Below are 21,989 nucleotides of genomic sequence, written 5' to 3' on the forward strand. Positions count from 1 at the left end.
TTTCGCCTTTGTGGACATTGAGTGGAGAGAAATTCTGCGTCACGTCTGCACTAGATGGCTGTCACTGTATCCAGCTGTTGATCGTCTCTTACAGAGCTGGCCAGCGATTACGGCATACTTCAGGTCACGTGGGGAGGCCTGTCCTGTGGTGCTGAAGAAGATTTTTGTGGATGATGAGGAGAAAGCTGGCACAGTTGAAATATACCTGTGTTTTTTCCAAAATGTGGGACTTGTCTTTGACCAGCTTGTAAGGAAGCTAGAAGAAACCCAACTCTGCATCTCTGATGTTTACGAGGAAATCAGCAAATTCAAAGCAAAAATGCTGCAAAGAAAAGATGACAGCTTTTGGGGATTCCAGACCAGACAGCTGATGGAAAAAATGCTGCCTACGGAAAAGGCCAAAGTGAAAGAGGACTTAATGGGATTCTACGACTCTGTCATTGCATACTTTGACAAGTGGTTTGATTTATCCTCAGACAATGTGATGATGAAGCTTAAACCAATTGGCCTCTTTGAAAAACTCACTTTCTCTGACTTGGAGGAGGTGGCGGTCGCCCTCAAGTTGACTGACACAGTCAACATGGACAAACTGTACGAGGAATTCTGCGCTAGCCGGGAAGAAATCGAAACAGCACGACAGGACCCCACAAAATCGACCAGCGAGAAGTGGATGGCTGTTTTTCAGAAAATCGGAAAAGAGAACTTGACTAACTTGTTCTTGATCATGTCATTTGTTCTCAGTGTGCCCGGTTTCTATCAGAGTGCTTGAATTATAGATAGAGGGAGGTGTATGACATAATTATATGACATTTTGGCCAAATAACAGTAAAATAAAGTTGCCTACCCTAGCTTTAATACAGTGGCAACACTTCACTGCAATGACCAACCACGGCCAACAAGCATGGGTATCAAAGGGGTGCGTTTAGTGATGTTGACAACTTCATCCAGTTTCCTCATGCATAAACAACTGCTATATCAAAAACCAAGTATTTATATAATGGGAAGCAATAAACAGTAAGAATTCCGTTCAGGTTTTCAGTGTTAAAAAACGTGTCCAGGACACTTTCCCTGTCACACAGATAAGTTAAGCCTCAGATACACTCAACTCACCTCCATACGGTCCAACACGATAAACTCCATTCAAAATCTGGCACTAACCCGTTTTGTAAACTCTCGCTTATCGGCGCAAGTGCAAAGAGTTACCCCATAAAATATGACTCGAGACTTTAGTTTAGGCAGTGATCTAGTGAATCTATCTAGTTTCACTCAAGTTGACTTCGTTTACGTTAACCGTTAGCTAAATTAGACGACTCGCTGTTATGGCATACTAGCATTTTACGCTAACGTTAGCATAACATTAGCTTACTAGCTATTGAGATTGATAAATGGCTATCGAGATTGGTAAACGTAAGCAATTTATTGTTTTAATGTGTGGCAAACTAGTTTCTTGCTAGCAAAAATGTATTTTCTCCTCGCACACGCGCTCTCCTCCCACTCACTCTCCTACCACCGTGTGTGTGTGTGTGTGTGTGTGTGTGTGTGTGTGTGTGTGTGTGTGTGTGTGTGTTACATGTGAATGTATTGTGCAATTCTTGTTTCTTGACCATTGATATGGTCTGTTTCTCTCTTAGCCGGATGCCCAAGCTTTCCCATTCAGGAGACAACTTCAACAAGACAGAAACTGCCCTGCAGTGATCAACATAGCACAAATAATCTGTTTTCCTGGTTTTAAAGTAGCCTAAAGAATAATTTGTTAATAGTAAATAATCAATAAACTAATATGACTAACTTTGAACTTTGACAGGACTTAATGATTACAGACCCGTTGCCCTGACCTCTGTGGTGATGAAGTCATTTGAACGCCTTGTGCTGTCACACCTCAAAAACTTCACTGACCCACTCCTGGACCCCCTGCAGTTCGCCTACAGAGCCAACAGGTCTGTAGACGACGCAATAAACATGGCCCTCCATTTCATCCTCCAGCACCTGGACTCCCCAGGAACCTACGCCAGGATCCTGTTTGTGGACTTCAGCTCAGCCTTCAACACAATCATCCCGGCTCTGCTACAGGACAAGCTCTCCCAGCTGAGTGTGCCTGACTCCACCTGCAGGTGGATCACAGACTCTGTCGGACCGGAAGCAGCATGTGAAGCTGGGAAAACACGTCTCTGACTCCCAGACCATCAGCACCGGTTCCCCTCAAGGCTGCGTTCTTTCCCCTCTACTCTTCACCCTGTACACCAACAGCTGCACCTCCAGTCATCAGTCTGTCAAGCTCCTGAAGTTTGCGGACGACACCACCCTCATTGGGCTCATCTCTGGTGGGGATGAGTCAGCCTACAGGCAGGAGATCGACCACCTGGACCACCTGGGCTCCATCATCACCCAGGACCTCAAGTGGGAGCTGAACATCAGCTCCCTCACCAAAAAAGCACAACAGAGGATGTACTTCCTGCGGCAGCTGAGGAAGTTCAACCTGCCGAAGATGATGATGGTGCACTTCTACTCCTTCATCATTGAGTCCATCCTCACCTCTTCCATCACCATCTGATACTCTGCTGCCACTGCAAAGGACAAGGGCAGACTGCAGCGTATCATTCGCTCCACTGAGAAGGTGATTGGCTGCAATCTACCTTCCCTCCAGGACCTGTACGCCTCCAGGACCCTGAGTCGAGCAGGAAAGATTGTGGCCGACCCCTCCCACCCTGGACACAAACTTTTTAAAACGCTCCCCTCTGGCAGGAGGCTGCGGTCCATCAGGACCAAAACCTCACACCACAAGAACAGTTTCTTCCCGTCTGCAGCTGCCCTCATCAACAAGCCCCGGGACCCCCACTGACACAGACCCCTATCCCCCCCCTATACTCCATACCTTTGCATATGCTCTGGTAAATATGTTGCACATACCCATAAGAGTTATATTGCACATATACATTGTACATATTTTTATATTTCTTATTATATTTGTATTATATTTTTATTTTATAATTATTATTATTATTATTTTATTTTATTATTTTTCTCCACGTTTATGTTTATTGTATGCACCTCCATACCAAAGCAAATTCCTTGTACTGTGAAAACTTACTTGGCAATAAACTTGATTCTGATTCTGAACTGATTTGTTCCAAATGTGTCCATCATCCACAATCAAGCCTAATACAAATTGGGGCAATTGTCAATTTACACCACTAAATGTCAGCAAAGAGCCACTTTCCAGTCAGCAGGATGACAGAACAGTCCATATCTTATTTAATGGGACAGATACTGGTGTGTAACCAGTACAGAAATAACTGGACCAGTACTGTACCTGTACTGGTCCTATTGGTACAGTACCAGTACTACTAAATCTACTACCCAGTCTGCATTTAGATAAGTGCTATATAAATAAAGCTTATTATTATCATTATAATGAGGATTATTTTCATCGTTATTATTATTATTAGTAGTAGTAGTATTAGGTGGATTTCACATTGTAGGAATAGTTTTGTAAACTCAGACATTTGAGTTATACATATAGTTCTTGAGGTGCCAAAAGGTGTGTGCGTGTGTGTGTGTGTGTGTGTGTGTGTGTGTGTGTGTGTGTGTGTGTGTACAGTATGTGTGTTGACATCTCTTCTTCCTGACTGAGCTCTACCTCCTCACCTCCTCTTACAGGGTTTTTTTTTTTTATCTGTAACAAGTCAAGGTTGGGTCCAGTTTCACAATGACACAAAGATCTAATTAATAATTAGTTCTTTCATTAATGATCAGTTTATTAATTAATAATCAGTTTATTACAATGTGATCTCTAGTCGATTAGCCTGCCTTCATCTCTTCTATGGAGAATACAGAAATATTAGCAAACAGCTGATAGCATATTGTATACATTGAAAACAGTAACATCAGAAAACATTGTTTATAGCACATTACATAGAATACAGTATCATTAGTAAACAGCTTATAGCATTTTACATAGAAACACTGCTGATACAACAATGTGATGTATGTTGTCTTACCATCATAAAAATAATTTACTGTATACAGTATATATATCACCATACATCACTGTATGGCAGCAGTCCATGTAAACTAATAGATTAAATACATTTCCAGTAATGCAACTTATTATTTAGATGCTTAACAAAGAACAGACATGATTTGAAGAAAATTATTTTGTAAACCATGATATAGTTTGACAGTGTATACAGTAGTGTCCATAGAGGAGTGATGTAGTTTGATAGTCTTCAGTTATAGAGTGTATTTAGCTCTTGATGACCATGTTGTTGTGGTAAAAACAAAGAGAGGCAGGTACAAAATCACTTCCTGTTCACTTCCTTTCAGCAGTGCCACAGGCCTCAGCTCCAGGAAGATGCTGGTTATTTCTGTAAGTCTCCAATTTAACAAACAGAGGATACAACTGTGATTGGCAGCCTGGCAATGACTGACAGGCTGACCCACCTCTGAACGTGACTGAGTGATAAATTACCACCCGTTTACATGTGTGATGATAAATTACCACCCGTTTACATGTGTGACTACTAGCCACTACTAATGCTAGCTGCTACTAGCTATGTTAGCTAGTGTGCTAATCAGATATGTTAACAACAAGACAGTGATGGTTAGCTGACCAGATACTACCGTTAGCTAACTCACGAGCTGACATTATCTAAACACAAAATCAATCAGATGGATCAATGATGAAATGATCAGTTCAGTCAAAAACAGCACAGAAATTAACCGTCTGTTCAATTCTCTCTCACTCTCTCACCTCCCCTGTTTCCCCCCATTTGCTCCATCAGGTTTAGTTTAATTGTAATTTAATGCATCTTGCAGCTATGCCTGGTTGTTCTACTGTGGTTCCACCATGTTGTGGTCTGTTGTTTAGATTCTGGTGTCAGTTGTGTCTTTGCTTGTCATCTTTCTTGATTTTGTTTCTTTCTCTCATTCATTTTGAGAGGAGATGCTTTATAAGCCCCTTGTGGGTTTTTTTTCTCATTTGCATGTCTTCTTCCTGTGTTTTTATCACTGTGGTTTTGTCACTTCACTTATGTGTTATCAAATCAAATTCGACCTGTTTCCTAGTAGCTGCTGCAGAGAAAACCACGACACTCCGATATATAGTCACACATATGAAGAACAGGGCAGGTTTTATATGGTGTGACTGATAAAATTCAGCGTTGATCTCATATCACCGAGAATGGGGGGCACATCTCCACAATGGCTGCTCTGTAAGTAGAATCTGTGTGGGTGTGTGAGAGAGAATGTGTGTCGATGTGTTTGCCCCATTCTTCAAAAATATTTTTTACGACATTTCTGCTTTGTTGGGTGGCACTAATAGGTAATAGAGGGGATGATATGCATGAAAGACAAGATGGACTTTATTGATCCCCAGGGGGAAACTGGGCAGCTAAGAATAAGCTATAGATAATAAAAAACAATGCTGATGAGTGACTAGTCAGAGCTTTGGTCTGGGGTCAGTGCTGTTTCTCAGATCACAGAGGATTAGATGGTAAATTGGTGTAGTCACATTTATGAAAGGCAAACATCAGTCCACTACCAGCTGATTTTTGGAGTCTGAGAGCTACAGTGGCAGCCACTATAGAAAGCCTCCTTAATGTATTCATCCTGTATTAGTACTGCAGTTACACAGTATAGCCAAATTAATATCCTGTAACACAAAGTACAATTCATTTGAAGGATGGAAGATATTATAGATGTTTTGGGTGCACTACAGCACTGGGTCTTTCAGTTTTCTAAGTTGTCTAACTATGTGCAAAACCTCAAACCAACCTGAGTCTCATTTCTCTTTAGTGCATCCTCTCTTCTCTGAATACGAACCTCTGCCATCAGGAAGTGCAAATCAAACCGCTTGAAGCTATCGTTTGTTCCAGCCTCCATCAAGCTGCTGAACTCTAATGCTAAATCTTAGTGCAATAGAGCAATGTGCAATAAATACACAAGCACTTTAGCACTTAGCACTTTTGCACTTTAATTCCTAGTTTCTTTTTTAAGCAGTCGTGCTGTCAATGTCAAATGTATGTCTTTATGATGATTTTTATGTGAAGCAACTGTTTCAAACGCTTCTCATATTTTGTGATGTTTTTTTTTATGTGAAGCAACGGATTGTAGCACTGTGCCCAAGACAAATTTCCCCTCGGGGACAATAAAGTTTACTCTCTCTCTCTCTCTCTCTCTAGTGCTGACCATGTTGCTGTGCTGCAGACCCACACAAGGTTGGTACACTTCACCCATGACAGTCCCAAACAGTTATGATTGGCATTTTGTAGGAAACACTGATAGAAAGCTAGTGTTTTGGATAGTTTGGGAATTTGGGCAGAGTTTAGGGTGAGACCTGACACTGATGTGATTGACATTTACAACGAATATTTTGTGTGCGCCTCGGCCATTGAGTTCTATGGAGAGAGGTTTTCAGTCACTGACCTTTCAATGCACAGCCAATGGCTTTACAGTAGGTGATTGTAATAATAATAATAACTTTATTTGTATAGCACTTTTCTAAAAACAATGTTTACAAAGTGCTTTACATACAATAAAATCCAACAGCAGCAATAAAAGAAAATATTGTAGTACTAATAGGCTAGTAATAATAGTAATTATTGTAGTACTTGTGGAGAACATTCTCCCAACTTGTCTTTGAGAGAGCAATCTTCTCATGGACAGAAGAACAAAGAACATCTTTACAGTTAGAGATGGACTCACCGGCGTCGGACACGCCCCCACAGCCAGCAGGCTAATTTAGCAAAGCAACTGATGCTAATGGTAACATGTGACTACTAGCCACTGCCAACACTAACTGCTACTAGATACATTAGCTAGTGTGCTAATCAGATGTGCTAACAAGACAGTGATGGTTAGCTGACCGGATGCTATGTTAAGCTAGCTAACAAGCTGACATTATCTAAACACTAAATCAGTCAGATGGATCAGTGATGAAATGATCAGTTCAGTCAAAAACGGCACAGAAATTAACCCCCCTCTGCCCTCCTTCCCCCCAATTACCACCAGCCCCTCTGACTGTGAGTCCCAGTAGATCTCAGTTTTTTCGTGGAGAGTTTCTCTCTCTGAGCTGTGAGGAGGACGACAGCTCTGCTGGATGGACGGTGAGGAGGACGACCAGAGGAAAGACAACTGAGTGTGGAGTTGACTGGGGAAAATCAACAGGTTCTTCCTGTAACATCAGTTATGCAGTCCAAACAGACAGTGGATTTTACTGGTGTGAGTCCAGAGAGGGAGCAACCAGCAACACCGTCAACATCACTGTCACTGGTAAGTCCATACAGCATTTAGCGAATAACTAAATAAATGCATATTCATTATCAATGTCTTTCTGTTTCTAAATGGATTAAATCATGTAGTGTGTCTCTGTGTTCAGATGGTATTAGTATTGATGAAGCTAACTGTAAATGGATTAAATCATGTAGTGTGTCTGTGTTCAGATGGTATTAGTATTGATGAAGCTGTCTGTAAATGGATTAAATCATGTAGTGTGTCTCTGTGTTCAGGTGGTATTAGTATTGATGAAGCTGTCTGTAAATGGATTAAATCATGTAGTGTGTCTCTGTGTTCAGTTGTGATCCTGCAGAGTCCTGTCCTTCCTGTGATGGAGGGAGCTGCTGTGACTCTGAACTGTACAACCAAGACTCCCTCCAACCTCCCAGCTGATTTCTATAAAGATGGCTCCCTCATCAGGACCGAGCCTACAGGACAGATGACCATCCACCATGTTTCCAAGTCTGATGAAGGCCTCTACAAGTGTCACATCTCTGGTCTTGGAGAGTCTAAGAGTCTGAGAGTGAGAGGTGAGGACGTTACTCTGGTGGGACTTTTTATAAACACTTTGTTAGAGCCATTTCTTGAAAGCTTTTATAATTTCCTATTCTTTTCAATTATTTCAATGTAAATAGTTTGGCAGCCCCTAGTGGTAGTTTTTGGTGCTAAACCAAACGTATGGCATCACCTGACCTCACAGAAGCCCCTTAATTAAGGCAGGTGTGCTGAAATGGGAACTGTGGAAGACGCTGTGAAGACACAGTCTTTAACCGCCACGTGTTTTGGTTATTTTGTTTGATTTAATCTTAGTTTGTTTGATGAATTAGTTTATTCCCCACTGGTTTTTGATTGGTTTTATTTTTGGGAATGTTTGTTTGGGGTTTTGGTTTGGTTTCATCTATGACACGACAGTCAGCCGAAACAGTTTATAGCCTAACCCAACAATTATCGGTAGCCATTCAAACCCCTGGACCACCCGAACTCCGTGGATCATCAAACTGTAAATAACTACCAGTTAACTTCAACACAGCGCGTTGATCATGTCATGGCGTCTGTGGGCGGCAAGCCGCAATATAGTTGAAGACTCTCAACAATATGACATGAATGGAAGAAAAGAGTTAACGTCAATGTGGAAAGCAAATAAGAATTAACTATGAAGTGTGGATGACGACTCTTTATGGAAATAAAAGGACTGAATTTGTCTTAAATAATTTCTCTAACTGGACGATTATCACTACGGCTTGCACTGAATTGTTCTGAAGATAATGTGATAAACTGGTGGAATTCTGTGGAACGGATTATACCGTATGGATTGTGGATATTACATTTCTTTTCTACATTCAATCGCTTTGCTGCAGTATTGTGGATGTAACGAATCACGCTACTATTTAAAGTCGGAAACAACGTTATATAAGCCTATTCCTGGCAGTGCGCTCTGCGCTGTACGAGTAAAAGAAACGTAGCCGTGAATACAGAGTTAAGAACGACATTCTGTTCAACCTTGAATCAACTTCTATTCAATCACATTGTTTGATATTTATCTGGGCAAAGTGGAATGTTGGAATTAAGCTACAATGGCTGAGAAAAAAGATAATTCTAAAAATGAAATCGAGCCTATCAATGAGAATGCAGAGGCAGCCAATGAGAAAAGGACTGTCAAGGTTACTGAGAAGGCAGTGGAGGCCCAGCTTACTAAATTGCTAAATGCAAGGAAAGCAAAGCTTGGAAAGTTGACCAGCAAAAGAAATTGTATTGAACCTCTCTTGATTGATTATATAAACATTAAGGAAGTGCAACAACTTAAATCAGTGTTTGATGATCTTATAAGTGAATTCACAACCTTGCATTATTCAACACAAGAAATTATGTCTGAAGAGGAAAAACAGGGTGACCATAATGACTGGTATTTACCCAAGTTGCACTATTTCAAGGATTTCCAAGATGCAGTAAAGAAATGGGTTGTTAAAGCTTCAGCTTGCATTCAAGACACGCCTGAACCTTCCACTGAAACTCGACATAAGGATATTTCTACAGTTTCTGTTGGAATGATTAGTAGATCCAGAAAAGGTAGTCATTACTCATCCAGCAGCAAGTCCTCTACAGCTTCCTCTGCCCGCAGAAAGGCCGAGGCTGAGAGGGCAGCACTTTTTGCACGAGCTGCTGCTTTAGAGAAAAAACATGCTTTGGAAAGAGAAGAGACAAAGCTACAAGCTGAAAACGAAAAACTAGCCCTTGAAACTGATATTGCTGCAACTACTAAAAGAATACAGACATTGGAAAAATTGGAGGAAAGAGACTTTGCTGTAAAACAAAAGGCAATGAAAGAATGGTCCAACCCCGAGGAAGAATCGGAAAATGATGACGGTGGCAATGATGATGATGGTGAGGATACTAATTATGGAGCAACATCTTCAAAAGAACCCTGCCAATCTCAACATTCATTGAGGGAATTGGATCATGATGCCTCTAGTGGTGAAGGACTGGGAACGCAAAGAAAATCCTCACAAATGGAGTATCAGAGGAGGCCTTCAAGCCACAGACAACACAGATCTCACCACTCAATGAATTTAGGTGGACTCAATTTGAGACATGATGGCCGCTCAGATACAACACAAAATGATGATGTGAAAAGGGGTGAGCTGTTCCAAATTATGAAAAGGCAAAATGAAATCACAGAGCTGTTGATTAAGGAACAGCGACACGCTCTGCTTCCAAGAGAAATCCCAGTGTTCAAAGGAGATCCACTGCAGTACCTCACTTTCATATGTGCATTTGAACATGTTATCGAAGGCAAAACTGACAATTTTTGTGACTGCTTGTTTTTTCTTGAGCAATTTACTGAAGGACGTCCCAAAGAGCTTGTTCGAAGTTGTCAGTATATGGATCCTAAAAGAGGCTACCTGGAAGCAAAAACACTGCTCCAAGATAACTTTGGAAATGGCTTGTTAATAGCAGCTGCCTGCTTAGAAAAGGCTCTTGGCTGGAATGCTATTAAAACAGAAGACAGGAGAGGATTGAGTGACTATGCACTGTTTCTCAAGGGCTGTTGTAACACCATGCAGGATGTGGAATTTGTGGAAGAGATGAATAATCCTTCAAATATGAAAAAAGTGGTATCAAAGCTTCCCTTTAAGCTTCGAGAAAGATGGAGGACAACTGCATATGATCATTACGAGAGGAACTGGTCGCATTGCAAAGGGGAAACAGTGTAAAAACAGAAAGTTCACTCTATACACTGGATCCAATATTACAAGGAGGAGTTCTGAGAGTAGGGGGTAGACTGGGCAAGATGGCTATGCCAGAAGAGAGAAAGCATCCAGCCATTCTCCCGAAAATTCATCATGTTTCCAAAATCCTGCTCAGAGACATTCATAATCAAGTTGGACAGAAATCACATGCTATCAAAACTGAGACAACAGTACTGGATCCCATGTGCAAACACTCTTGCAAGAAAAATAATATCAGAATGCGTCACCTGTCGACGTCTACATGCCAACATTGGAGAACAAAAAATGGCGGATTTACCAAAGGATAGAATTACGCCTGACCATCCACCATTCACTCACTTCGGTGTAGACTACTTTGGCCCAATGGAAGTTAAGAGAGGACGTAACATTGTGAAAAGGTACAGAGTCATATTTACCTGCCTTGCCAGCCGAGCAATACACCTGGAACTGGCTCATTCACTTGATACTGACTCGTGTATCAACGCATTCAGGCGCTTCATTAGTCGGAGAGGCCAAGTCAAAGAAATCCGGTCAGACAATGGAACCAACTTCATTGCAACAGAAAAGGAATTGAAGGATGCCATGAAGGAATGGAACGTCAACAAAATAGAAAAAACACTACAGCAAAAGGGTGTTTCATGGATTTTTAACCCACCCTCAGGTGCACACCACGGTGGGAAAGGCTGATTCGCCTTGTAAAGAAAACGTTGCCATCAGTTTGCAGACAACAATCTGCAGGGACTTCACACAATCTTATGTGAGGTAGAGGCTATACTCAACAGTCGTCCATTAACTACAGTTTCAAAACGACCTTAATGATCTTGAGCCACTTACACCTAACCATCTTCTACAACTCAAGATTCAACCCAACTTGCCACTAGGCCTATTCAAACCGGAAGATCTATATACAAGACGTCGATGGAGACAAATACAATATATCTCAGACTTGTTCTGGACGCGATGGGTAAGGGAGTACTTACCATTGATGCAGCAAAGACAAAAATGGAACCGCATCAGGAGGAATTTCATTGAAGGAGACGTTGTAATGATAGCAGACTCTAACGCTCCCCGCGGGTCTTGGTTGATTGCAAGAATCCTTGAAACCCGACCCGGGGCAAGAGGATTGGTACGATCTGTACAAACACACTGGAACGACCCATAAGCAAATTATGTTTGCTAGTTCCAGCGTCTGAGAACAGAGAGACTGTATAATGGACTTAAGTCATTCAAGTGGATTCTCACAATGACTTTAAAAGCTTTATATTTAAGGAAAGAAATATTTTGTTTTATGGCTCTAATTATTTTGTTTATTGTTAAGCTCAATGGCCATAACAATAGGGGCCGGTGTGTTAGAGCCATTTCTAGAAAGCTTTTATAATTTCCTATTCTTTTCAATTATTTCAATGTAAATAGTTTGGCAGCCCCTAGTGGTAGTTTTTGGTGCTAAACCAAACGTATGGCATCACCTGACCTCACAGAAGCCCCTTAATTAAGGCAGGTGTGCTGAAATGGGAACTGTGGAAGACGCCGTGAAGACACAGTCTTTAACCGCCGCGTGTTTTGGTTATTTTGTTTGATTTAATCTTAGTTTGTTTGATGAATTAGTTTATTCCCCACTGGTTTTTGATTGGTTTTATTTTTGGGAATGTTTGTTTGTTTGGGGTTTTGGTTTGGTTTCATCTATGACACGACAGTCAGCCGAAACAGTTTATAGCATAACCCAACAATTATCGGTAGCCATTCAAACCCCTGGACCACCCGATCATCAAATTGTGAGTAACTACCAGTTAACTTCAACACAGCACGTTGATCATGTCATGGCATCTGTGGGCGGCAAACCGCAATACAAATTTATAAATACAAATCTTAGCTTGTCTAGCTTTGACATTTCCTCCATACTGAGTTTTGTGGTTTAGTTTCTCTTTTGATGTAATTTAGTTGTGTCTGTATCTCATCTTTATATTTTCATTATTTGTTCCTTTTGAGGTGGGACTTTTTACAAGCCCCTTGTCTTTTTTTATTATTTTTGTGTGTACAGAGTTGTTAAACTGACAACAGTTGATCTATGCAACTGTTTAATAAACTACAAATTAGACTGAACAGAGTGTTCAACAATGAAGGTGTGAACATATTTTTCAGTATTTTAACAAGCTTTGGTCGAGGATTTTCTCTCATCCAGATGTTCACCTGTGTGCTTCTCTCTCCTTAGCTCTCCCCACTGCCACAGCTCCACCCACTTCCTCAGCTCCGCCCCCTCCCACAGCTCCCCTCCTACCTATTGCCAGACTGGTCTGCCACCTAGTGGTGTTGTGTCCTTACTTCATCTCAACTCTCCTAATGCTGTCTTTATATCGCAACAGACCTTGAGGTAAGTAACTAAAAAGTAGCTAAATAACTAACTGACTAACTAACTAAATTACTAGCTAGCTAACTAAATTACTAACTGAATGACTATCTACCTAGTGGTGATTTATTTTTATTGCATCTCAACTCTCTTAATACTGTTGTATATTGCAACAGGCCTGGAGGCAAGAGACTAAATAAATAATTAACTAGCTAACTAACTAAATTACTAGCTAGCTAACTAAATTACTAGCTAGCTAACTAAATTACTAACTAAATGACTATCTACCTAGTGATGATCTATTTTTTTTGTTTTTTTGCATCTCAACTCTCTTAATGCTGTTGTTATATTGCAACAGGCCTGGAGGCAAGAGACTAACTAAATGACTGACCAAGTAGCTAACTAACTAAAAAACTAAATGTATATGGTGATTATTTTCACTGCATCTCAACACCTAATTCCATTTACTGTATATCCTGAGACAGGCCTGGAGATAACGGACCAACTAACTACTATAAATGACAATCTATCTTTCTAGTGATGATCTATATGCACTGCATCTGAACTCTTCTAATGCAGTTTATTCTATATCCCAACACAGGCCTGGAGGTAACAGATTAGCTAACGAACAAACTAACTATCTAGTAGTTTAGTCTCTAGCTGGGAGACTAATTAACTGACTACTAACTAACTAATTAACGAGTGGTGTTCTGTCCTTACTGCATGTTGACTCTGCTAATGTTGTCTATACACTGCCACAGGCCTGGAGGTCAGTGACTAAACAACTTTACAAAAAACAGCTGAACACTAACTGAATCCATCAGTCACTTAATCAGTCAATCAATCAATAAATCAAACACTATCATTATTAGTTTCAATACGTTTTTGGTGTTGATTTCTGACTCCATCAGTTCTGTTCATGTTAGCGGTGGATAAATTATCTAATTATCTAAATTCTCCTTTAACTCTGCTCTGACTGCAGGAAATGCCCCGCCTCCCGTCTCCATGGCAACAGCCGCACACAACCAGGCTGATGACGGATCGGAAGACGAGTATGATGACATCACTGCCGATGTCACCACCGAGCATCACTTCTGAGACCAACGGAAGACAGACCATACATACTATATACTTACTGGTCTACTGGAGTTCAGCCGGGACGAGCTGGAGCCAGCACTTCACCCCAACCCATCAACAGTTTTACTGGTAACAGAGTTATGTTAAAAGAGGGCCCCAAAATGTAATATTTAAAATATTAAATCTGATATTTCCCCACTTGAATTGCAGTGCTTTATGTCTGCAGTTCACTACCAGTTGAGTTGCTGCGCTCTACTTAACCTGCAGCACCACCAACCAGTCTAACCAGTTTCATCCTGTCCTCAGCCTCTCTGGCAGCTTTCATTCTGGACTCTGGGGGGTGATGAGGGACCAGAGGAGCCAGTAACTGTGATTCAAGATATTCCTTATAAAGAAGTATTTTTTATATTTCTGCTTGTGTTGTAGTTGGTGCAGAGACATTAAGTCCTGTGTCGCGTAGAGTCCTGACAAGTGAGACAGCAGCAGGACTAGCGTGTGTCTGTGTGTGTCTGTGCTGCACAAATCTACACATTCTCTCTGTCTGTCTGTGTGTTTTGTCTGTGTTTTTTTCTATATCAGCTACTAGAAAACTAGGCCATGTAACCGCAACCGTAGTCTATTAAGAGCTCTTATCATACAAGGGTGTGTGTGTGAGTGTGAGTGAGTGAGTGAGTGAGTGAGTGAGTGAGATTTATTTCAAAGGTCATTAGCTTAAGTTGATCCTTCAGTGTAAAATCTAAAGCAGCCAGTCTGTAAAAGTTCTCATTTAGTCAAGCAGGAGGACTTTTCAGTTTTACACTGAACTTGATTATTTCATTTTACTGACTGTTTTGCTGTTTCTTTTTGCTGCCTGTTTGTTAAGCACTCAGTAACGTGTTTTGAAAAGCCCTAGAAATAAAGTTATTAACCTCTGTACTAATCTTTAAAAAATACCACAATTTGCTTTAATGTGCTGTGAGTTTTGCAACACAATATGTAATTTTTGTATTTTGTCAGAGTAGGTGTCCCATTTTTTGAACAAGGTTTAAAAGAATGAGAGTAGCCAACCTACCTACCTGCCTCATAGTCCTCATTTGCAGCTGGTATCAAAATGCGATCTGTATCTGGTGAACTCACCTGGAGGAGAAACGCACACAAGACGCATCACGGCGGCACTGTGATCAGATCCTTCGGACGACCTCTGCAGCCGATCAGAAACACGATCCGCACAATCTAAGTGAGGAAGCCCCGCCCACCGGGTCGAAATGTCACGACTCACTCTGGAGGTTTCCGTCCAATCGGCTTCACAAACAACCTGTCGTCTTTTCCGTTTCCTCCTGCCGACAAGTCGCAAAAAAAGCCGAGCGAGTTCAAGCTGTACAGCATCACATCTGATTATCCGCCATCCGCCATGTTTGTTTCTGTTTGACTCCTCCTCCCCACCTGCTCACCTGGAGGGATGTTATAGACTTCATACACTTACCGTTTGGGATGGGACAATAACCGGTATTACTATAGATTGTGGTAAAAAACAATAACAGTTATGACACTGCCCCTTATTACCAGCTCTCATCTGTCACCACAGATGTTTTATTTCCCCAGAAGGGGGCGCCCTCTAATAAATTGTTGTATTCATGTTGCTGCCTGAGTTAAAGTGGATACAGGACAGCAGCACTTTATCTGAGACTCATTTGACTTTATTTAGCCTTTTTAAGATGCTGTTAATTATATATTTTTTGATTGTTTTTATTTGTGTTGTTTAAGATTATCCTTACAGTTTCTATAAACTAAACATATTTTATATGCTCAATGTTCTGCAGTCTTACATTAAAACATGCTTAAAAAAAGAAAAGTGTCTTGTTATTGATATGATAAAGTACTTGGAGCATATTGCAGTACAGTTTTTAAGGTTTTCATCTTATTAATAACTATTGTAATAATCATATCAGCACAGGCCGACTTACCGTACAGTTCAGACAGAAGCAGGAGTGACCAGGGAAACTCTACCAGTGTGTGTGTAGCGGTCTTAACCATGTGCTCATTCACATAATAAACAGGTGGTAGGATTACCTTGACCCCACCAATACAGGAACATGCATGGGAGGATCTACCAATAAATAACTCCCTGTCTAGGTTCTCATGTTGGTGACTGGGAAGCCACAGGTAGCTCCTCACATGTAAACTGTATACTGTATGTAGCTGAACTGCTGTGGTGAACACTAACACACACGCATAGCCTACACACTTTTGACTCATGAGCCCCGCTTTCAGCACTTACACCCAAAAAACAGAACAAGAGTCTTAACTTGTAATGAAAATATGTTTTCAGCACCTTGTTTTCTCTGTGAATTATGAATGCTAACCAACACAGAATGTAACCCGCTCAGTTTCCACAGCAAAAACAAAATACTCTGCATGGTTCCCTTTAAATGAACATGGTCTAAAATAGAATTATAGAAAACAGAGAAACACAAAGCCACCTCTTTAGCCTATAGGCTGCTCATCGTTGGTGAGCATGTTGGAGTTCATGTGTACAAATAATAAAAAGTCTACTCACACATTTAGCAGGAGCAGCAAACCTGAGTGAATCCAAATGGATGCAGTGTGTCTGTCCAGGAATACAGACGGTCCGTCCAGGCTCGATGTCCTCTCCTCACGGGGTCCAAACATTTTTTAGGGGAAACAAATCGACCCACAACACCGGCTGCTGAATCCATGACAAAGTCTGTTTGTATGCGGGATATTCAAATGAACCCGGGATAAGCTCATATCCCACACATGAAAAGGCTGAATTATGCTAGTTGGGATATGCCGATGCTAACCGTTATAATTTAGGTTCGGGCTTGGCGAAGTGCTGTTTCCATGGAGACCTGCGCGTTTGCATTGTGTCACGAGGCGCCACTAACGAACGGCGGGAAACGGAGACAAAGAAGACTGTCTCCATACAGATAGATGGAAAAAAAAACAACAACTGGAAAGCGATCCTTCCATGTAAACGCCATAAGATCACAGCCGGGACGAGGCTCATATTCAGAGTGTTAATGCGCATGTGAACTCAGTCAGTGTTACTTTCTGTTGCACACTGCCTCAGTCCGCTGACCAACACGGTTTACACTTTGTAAGGAAAACAAAACCGAGCTAGCTCAATGTGGCTAGTGAGCACGAGCTAAACTCTGTCCCTGCGCTAGCTTACCGGAGCTAAGCTAATCCACTTGCAAGATGAGTATGTTGACAGGAAGAAACTGAGAGTTTATCCAGAAGCAAACGTCACTGTCCTCTTTTCCTCCTGGGGTTACACACACTGACACTTGACTTAATACCTTGCCCTACCTTAATACCTGCGCTTCATCAGACGGCCTCTAGAGGGCGCGCCGTGGGTCTGCACAATAGGGCTGCGGTCGAATAGTCAAAAAAATACGTCCTAACTCCTATTCCTAACCACTTTTCCTTGACCTCGTTGGAAAACATCATGAGGTCAAGGGATGATGTGAAGGAGAATTCATAAGGGCTTCGGAAAAGACAACCACGATGTAGAGAATCCGACTGCACTTACACTAGGCTACGTAATTATGCGACGGTGGATGTTAATGACGTGGGTCTGCCGTGGTTAAACTGCAATGCTCCGAAGATGGACGACTAAAAGCGCATCTTAGATACTTCGCCCCGTGTGTTCTTACCGTGAAGTTTCATGCAGGCTATATAAACGTGGACGACCCGGTGAAAAATATAGCTTCATCACCAAGGTTGGAATTGAAATAAAAAGGGAATATAGGCTACCAGTCACAAAAGTGAAAGGAAATGGTTTTCACATTGAGAATGGTTGCTCACGCTCAGCCTCCTGTCCACTCATATTTATCGACATGAATCCCAATTAGTATGATTGTATGGAAATAATTGTTAAATTCATGCAAGATAGGCATAACATGTTAGGCCTACAAATCTACTAATGTACATATCATCATTCTTAAGTTTCAAACATGATGAATTAAAAACATCATCTGGCTAAAAACGTCTCATATCCCTTTTTCTTGAAAGACAGACTTCTGTGTTATGGTCGATATGCTGATTATGATCTGATTATAAGTCTATGCATATGATAGCTTAAGAACCACCACACAACTCAGTTAACACCTTGAAATATTGACTTTATTGTGCTTTTAATTTGTTCTGGCTGATACAGGCCTTTATTACAGTAAGGCAAGGGTTTCAGCATCTGTGTAAAATTAATGAATGATATTCCTAAAGGCTGCAATACAACAACGCTCAGAATGAAATAACTAATGCAAACTGAGAATAGGCTAAGGTACAACGTTAACTTCACTTTGATCAGTTTACAACAGCAACGTAATGTTTATAGTTCGCCTATGGGTTTAACATGTTGTTGAAAGTTCAAAACATATTAGCAAGTTATGGCATAAGATGGAAAATGCTTAATAAGCAACGGTAACTTGCATGTTGATCTGCGTCCCTTGTCGGTCATGATCGTTTGTTTTCGTGAACGGCTGAACGGTGCGTCGCAAAAAATTGTGGGGTGGCAATATCTCCTTTCCTTCCGTAAAGGATGGTCCAGTGTATCCTATGCTAAAGGAGCTAAGTAAGGAAGCATTGAAGCACCTTTCCTTAGCATTTAGAGAATTCGAACAGCTCTTATCATGGCTGCCACTTAGGTACTTCCGGGTCATTTCACTCAGTTAGGAACCTTCCTAAGCAAAAAGACTATTCGACCGCAGCCCGGGTCTGGACCTCCTTGGCCGGCCCTCTCTAGTCCCGCCCCTCGCAGAACGCGATTGGGCAAAAATAACTTAAACCAACACAATGATAGGCTGACAGTAAAGTTTGACAGGAGGTGACAGGTATATTTATTTTCAGGATAAATATTATATTATCCTGTATTTTGTTTCTATCTTGTTTCTATTTAGTTCCTCTCATATAAACCACCACACATTTACTGATCAATTAAGGAATTTCAGTAAATTTGTACATGCACTCAGGCAAAGAAATTGGTAGATATTGACTATAAAGAACAGTATTATACGATGTAAATACATATGTAGGAGCCATGTATGTGTTTGTGTTGTGCTCACACTGCTTCACCGTCACTTACGGTAATTTGGGGCATGACGGGGGTGGGGGGGTGGGGGGGTGTGTGTTGGTTGCGGAAGGGATATTACCTGTTTGTTAGTCAGTTAGTCTGGCTAGGCGGAGGGGGTGAGTGGGGAGTCTTTATTTTCTGTTGACCGTACGTTTTACACTTTTGTTTCTACACAACCGGCATTGTTTCAAGTATGCACCGCATTGTTTGATGCTACGGACTGCACACAATAAACATTCAAAACTCAGCCGGTGAGTCAACGTGTTTGTTTGGAGCCAACGAGTCAGACAGATAGCCTCCCCTACTTAGCCTCTCAGCGGCTAATGAACATATTTTACGATAGCTGCTACAACATATTTCCCTACTAATGTGATTTAGTTTAATGAACAACTGTTCAAAATGGAGTTGATTCCAGCCATGCAAAGCTTTCCTATGTTAACTTGTTACAGAAAAAAACCTGATTTGTTGTTTAAAACTTTGACCTACATTACATGCAGTAGATTCAATCAGAGCCTCTTTGGCCCCGCCCACAATCTGTCAGAATAGAGCGACATCTTTCTACAGTCCCAGTATGATCAGTGGCTTTGATTGACATCTTTCCATAGTCCCAGTTTTATGGAGCCAGCCATGTTCATTAAATTATATTTCAGTTGTATGACACATTTCCTCTAAAAATATTTAAATAATTCTAACTTAAATGAATTGTCATCATTCATGAAATTGACTCAAATAGAATAAAAATAAATGGAATAAATTTAAATGTATACAGTTTGTGCTCCTGATGTCAACAGATTTCAAATGTGTTCATTTTATTTGTGTCTAAAGTGAAATGATTAAACTCTGTGTTGTCTGGTTCCAGATTCCACTTCCAACTATTTCAGTTCATTTTATTTGTTTCTGTCTAACTGATATTAAACCAAACTAATTTGGATTGGTTCTATTTTCTTTTTTTAATACTTTATTGAGACTGTGTTTATTAAAATCAACTTAATCGTTTTCTTTATACCTAAGAGAGTCAATACTCACTTTTTAAGTGCACATTGTATTATTATACTGTATTGGTATTTAAATATTTAATAGTAAACTACATTAGTTTTGTATGGATTCAGGAACAATCCAGACTGAACTATAGCTCTCCTCCAGTCTAGAGAGAAAAAAATTATTGCTATTTTGTTTTTACTCTTGTTTTTACTTCTATTCTTCATTATGTTTTTTATTCATGCTTTTTAATACCTTTTCACTGTTTGTTCTCCTGCTGCTGTATTGATCCAGTTTCCTATCAGGGATCAATAAACTGAGCAGTGACAGAAACCAGCCAGCAGGGGGAAGCACGTGAGCGCCTCAACACCAGAGGAAGATGAGGAAGTTGAGTTTCTCTCTTCTCCAAACATGAGATCACTACAGAAGTATTATAGCAACGATAATCCCATAATAAGTTTGATATATTTTCATTTCATTCTTTATTGGAAGGATTTGTTTCCATTACAAGCATATTCAGTCAAAAATAATCAAACAAAGGTATTTGATGTTTATTCAATGTTTATTCTATTATGTTTAGCCTATTCTATTCAATGTTTTGAAAATTACATCCTGCCCCTCCTCTGCCTCCCGTCCAAAATACAAACACTGACACTGATCGAACTGAATAAAAAGAAAAAGGAAAATAGTCTAAGCTAATAACTATGCTGACAGCAATACTGTACATGTCAGGTATGACCAAAAAGATATTATGAAAGGCGAGAGGAACTCATATAGCTTTTGGAATATATTGTGAACCATCATGATGACTCTGACCAGGCCTCGGTTCACACCACAGATGGATATAACGCACCTGACAAGCTTCCAGTTCTGCTTCCTGCTGTCCACATTCAGCTCCATCTCTGCGTACTCCGACCTGCTGTTTGGGATTTTGCAGAACAAGGAGAAGGACACAGGATTTTAGTTGGCCAGGGTCAATGACTTCTGCAGAACCACAGAGAGAGAGAGAGAGAGAGAGGGAAATTCGATTCCATCTATGAGGACACTGTCTGTCAACCTTCTCAGTCAGCTGAGGAACCGATCTGAAGGACAAAGAAGACCACAGAAGGCTGAAGTTCCTTGCCCTCTTTGACCCTCAGCAGTTCCTCAGGTACAGAGAAAACTTCCCCAACACCGCTTTCACATCTCTGGCAGACAGCTCCACTTCAATCTTCCACACCTACAAACCTCACAGTGATGCACTTTATGGCTGACTTTGAGGGAAGAAGCAACCTCCTCCACCTTCTCCCTCTCTTGGCTTTGATCTCATTGGAAAAGTCACTTCTCATAGATTTAAAATCATCAAGCTTGCTGTTAGTAGGGTGTTTCTAACAGGCCGAGTGTAGGCTGCATGCATTTCAATCTGAACGGTCAGGCTGCTTGTGTGCTGTGCTGCATAGGTTTGCAATGAATGACTTGCAACAGGCCTGCTTATTTCCTTTTGTGTAGTAGCATTTCCGATTGGGTAATTTATTTTTCTCTGTTTTTCAGATTTTTTTTTCAACTGAAGTCCTACGTCTGTGAGTCATATTTTGCCACTGATATATACACATTCACATATATACATGTATATATACAGAAACATATACAGATCATTTCATTTGATTATTCAGTCTAACTGCAGTCTGGATAAACAAGTCACTGTTTCTTTAATGAGTAGCTCTGCACTCAGTCTGAGCTTCTACTGCAGGATTTTAAAAAATGCAAAACACTGGGTGTGAAACGGTGGAGTGTCTGAAATCTATTTTCATTTGCTTTTACTTGCGTTTTAGTGTGGAATTTTTTAAGCACCACTATTTACTCTTACGCTGTTCTCTGCCGCACGCACTGTTGCACCCACCTTTCCTTTATAAGGTTTGACAATAAAATATGGCCTAGTGCAACAACAGTCCCACAAAACAATCTTTAGTTTATGCAAAATGCAAAGGCTCACTTTGATATTCAAATTAACAACAGACCAGTGCTGAGTTAAAGCTCCATA

At 40.8% G+C, this 21,989-nt stretch overlaps 1 protein-coding gene across 1 annotated transcript; it reads left to right on the forward strand.

Annotated features, from left to right (window-relative positions):
• The first annotated feature begins 5,075 nt into the window (after window positions 1-5,075).
• LOC139649502 (sialoadhesin-like) lies at window positions 5,076-13,959 on the forward strand. The gene is made up of 6 exons (XM_071525920.1): window positions 5,076-5,210; window positions 6,180-6,215; window positions 7,009-7,269; window positions 7,572-7,802; window positions 12,709-12,867; window positions 13,826-13,959. Exons 1-5 carry the CDS (start codon window positions 5,180-5,182, stop codon window positions 12,864-12,866), a joined length of 717 nt encoding a protein of 238 aa, XP_071382021.1. The 5' UTR covers window positions 5,076-5,179; the 3' UTR covers window position 12,867; window positions 13,826-13,959.
• The last annotated feature ends 8,030 nt before the right edge of the window (window positions 13,960-21,989 follow it).

This window comes from Centroberyx affinis, unplaced genomic scaffold, assembly GCF_046629955.1.
Source record: "Centroberyx affinis isolate AG114_WGS23_722 - 3 ecotype Tasmania unplaced genomic scaffold, CSIRO-AGI_Caff_v1 ptg001365l_1, whole genome shotgun sequence".
Lineage (NCBI taxonomy): Eukaryota > Metazoa > Chordata > Actinopteri > Beryciformes > Berycidae > Centroberyx > Centroberyx affinis.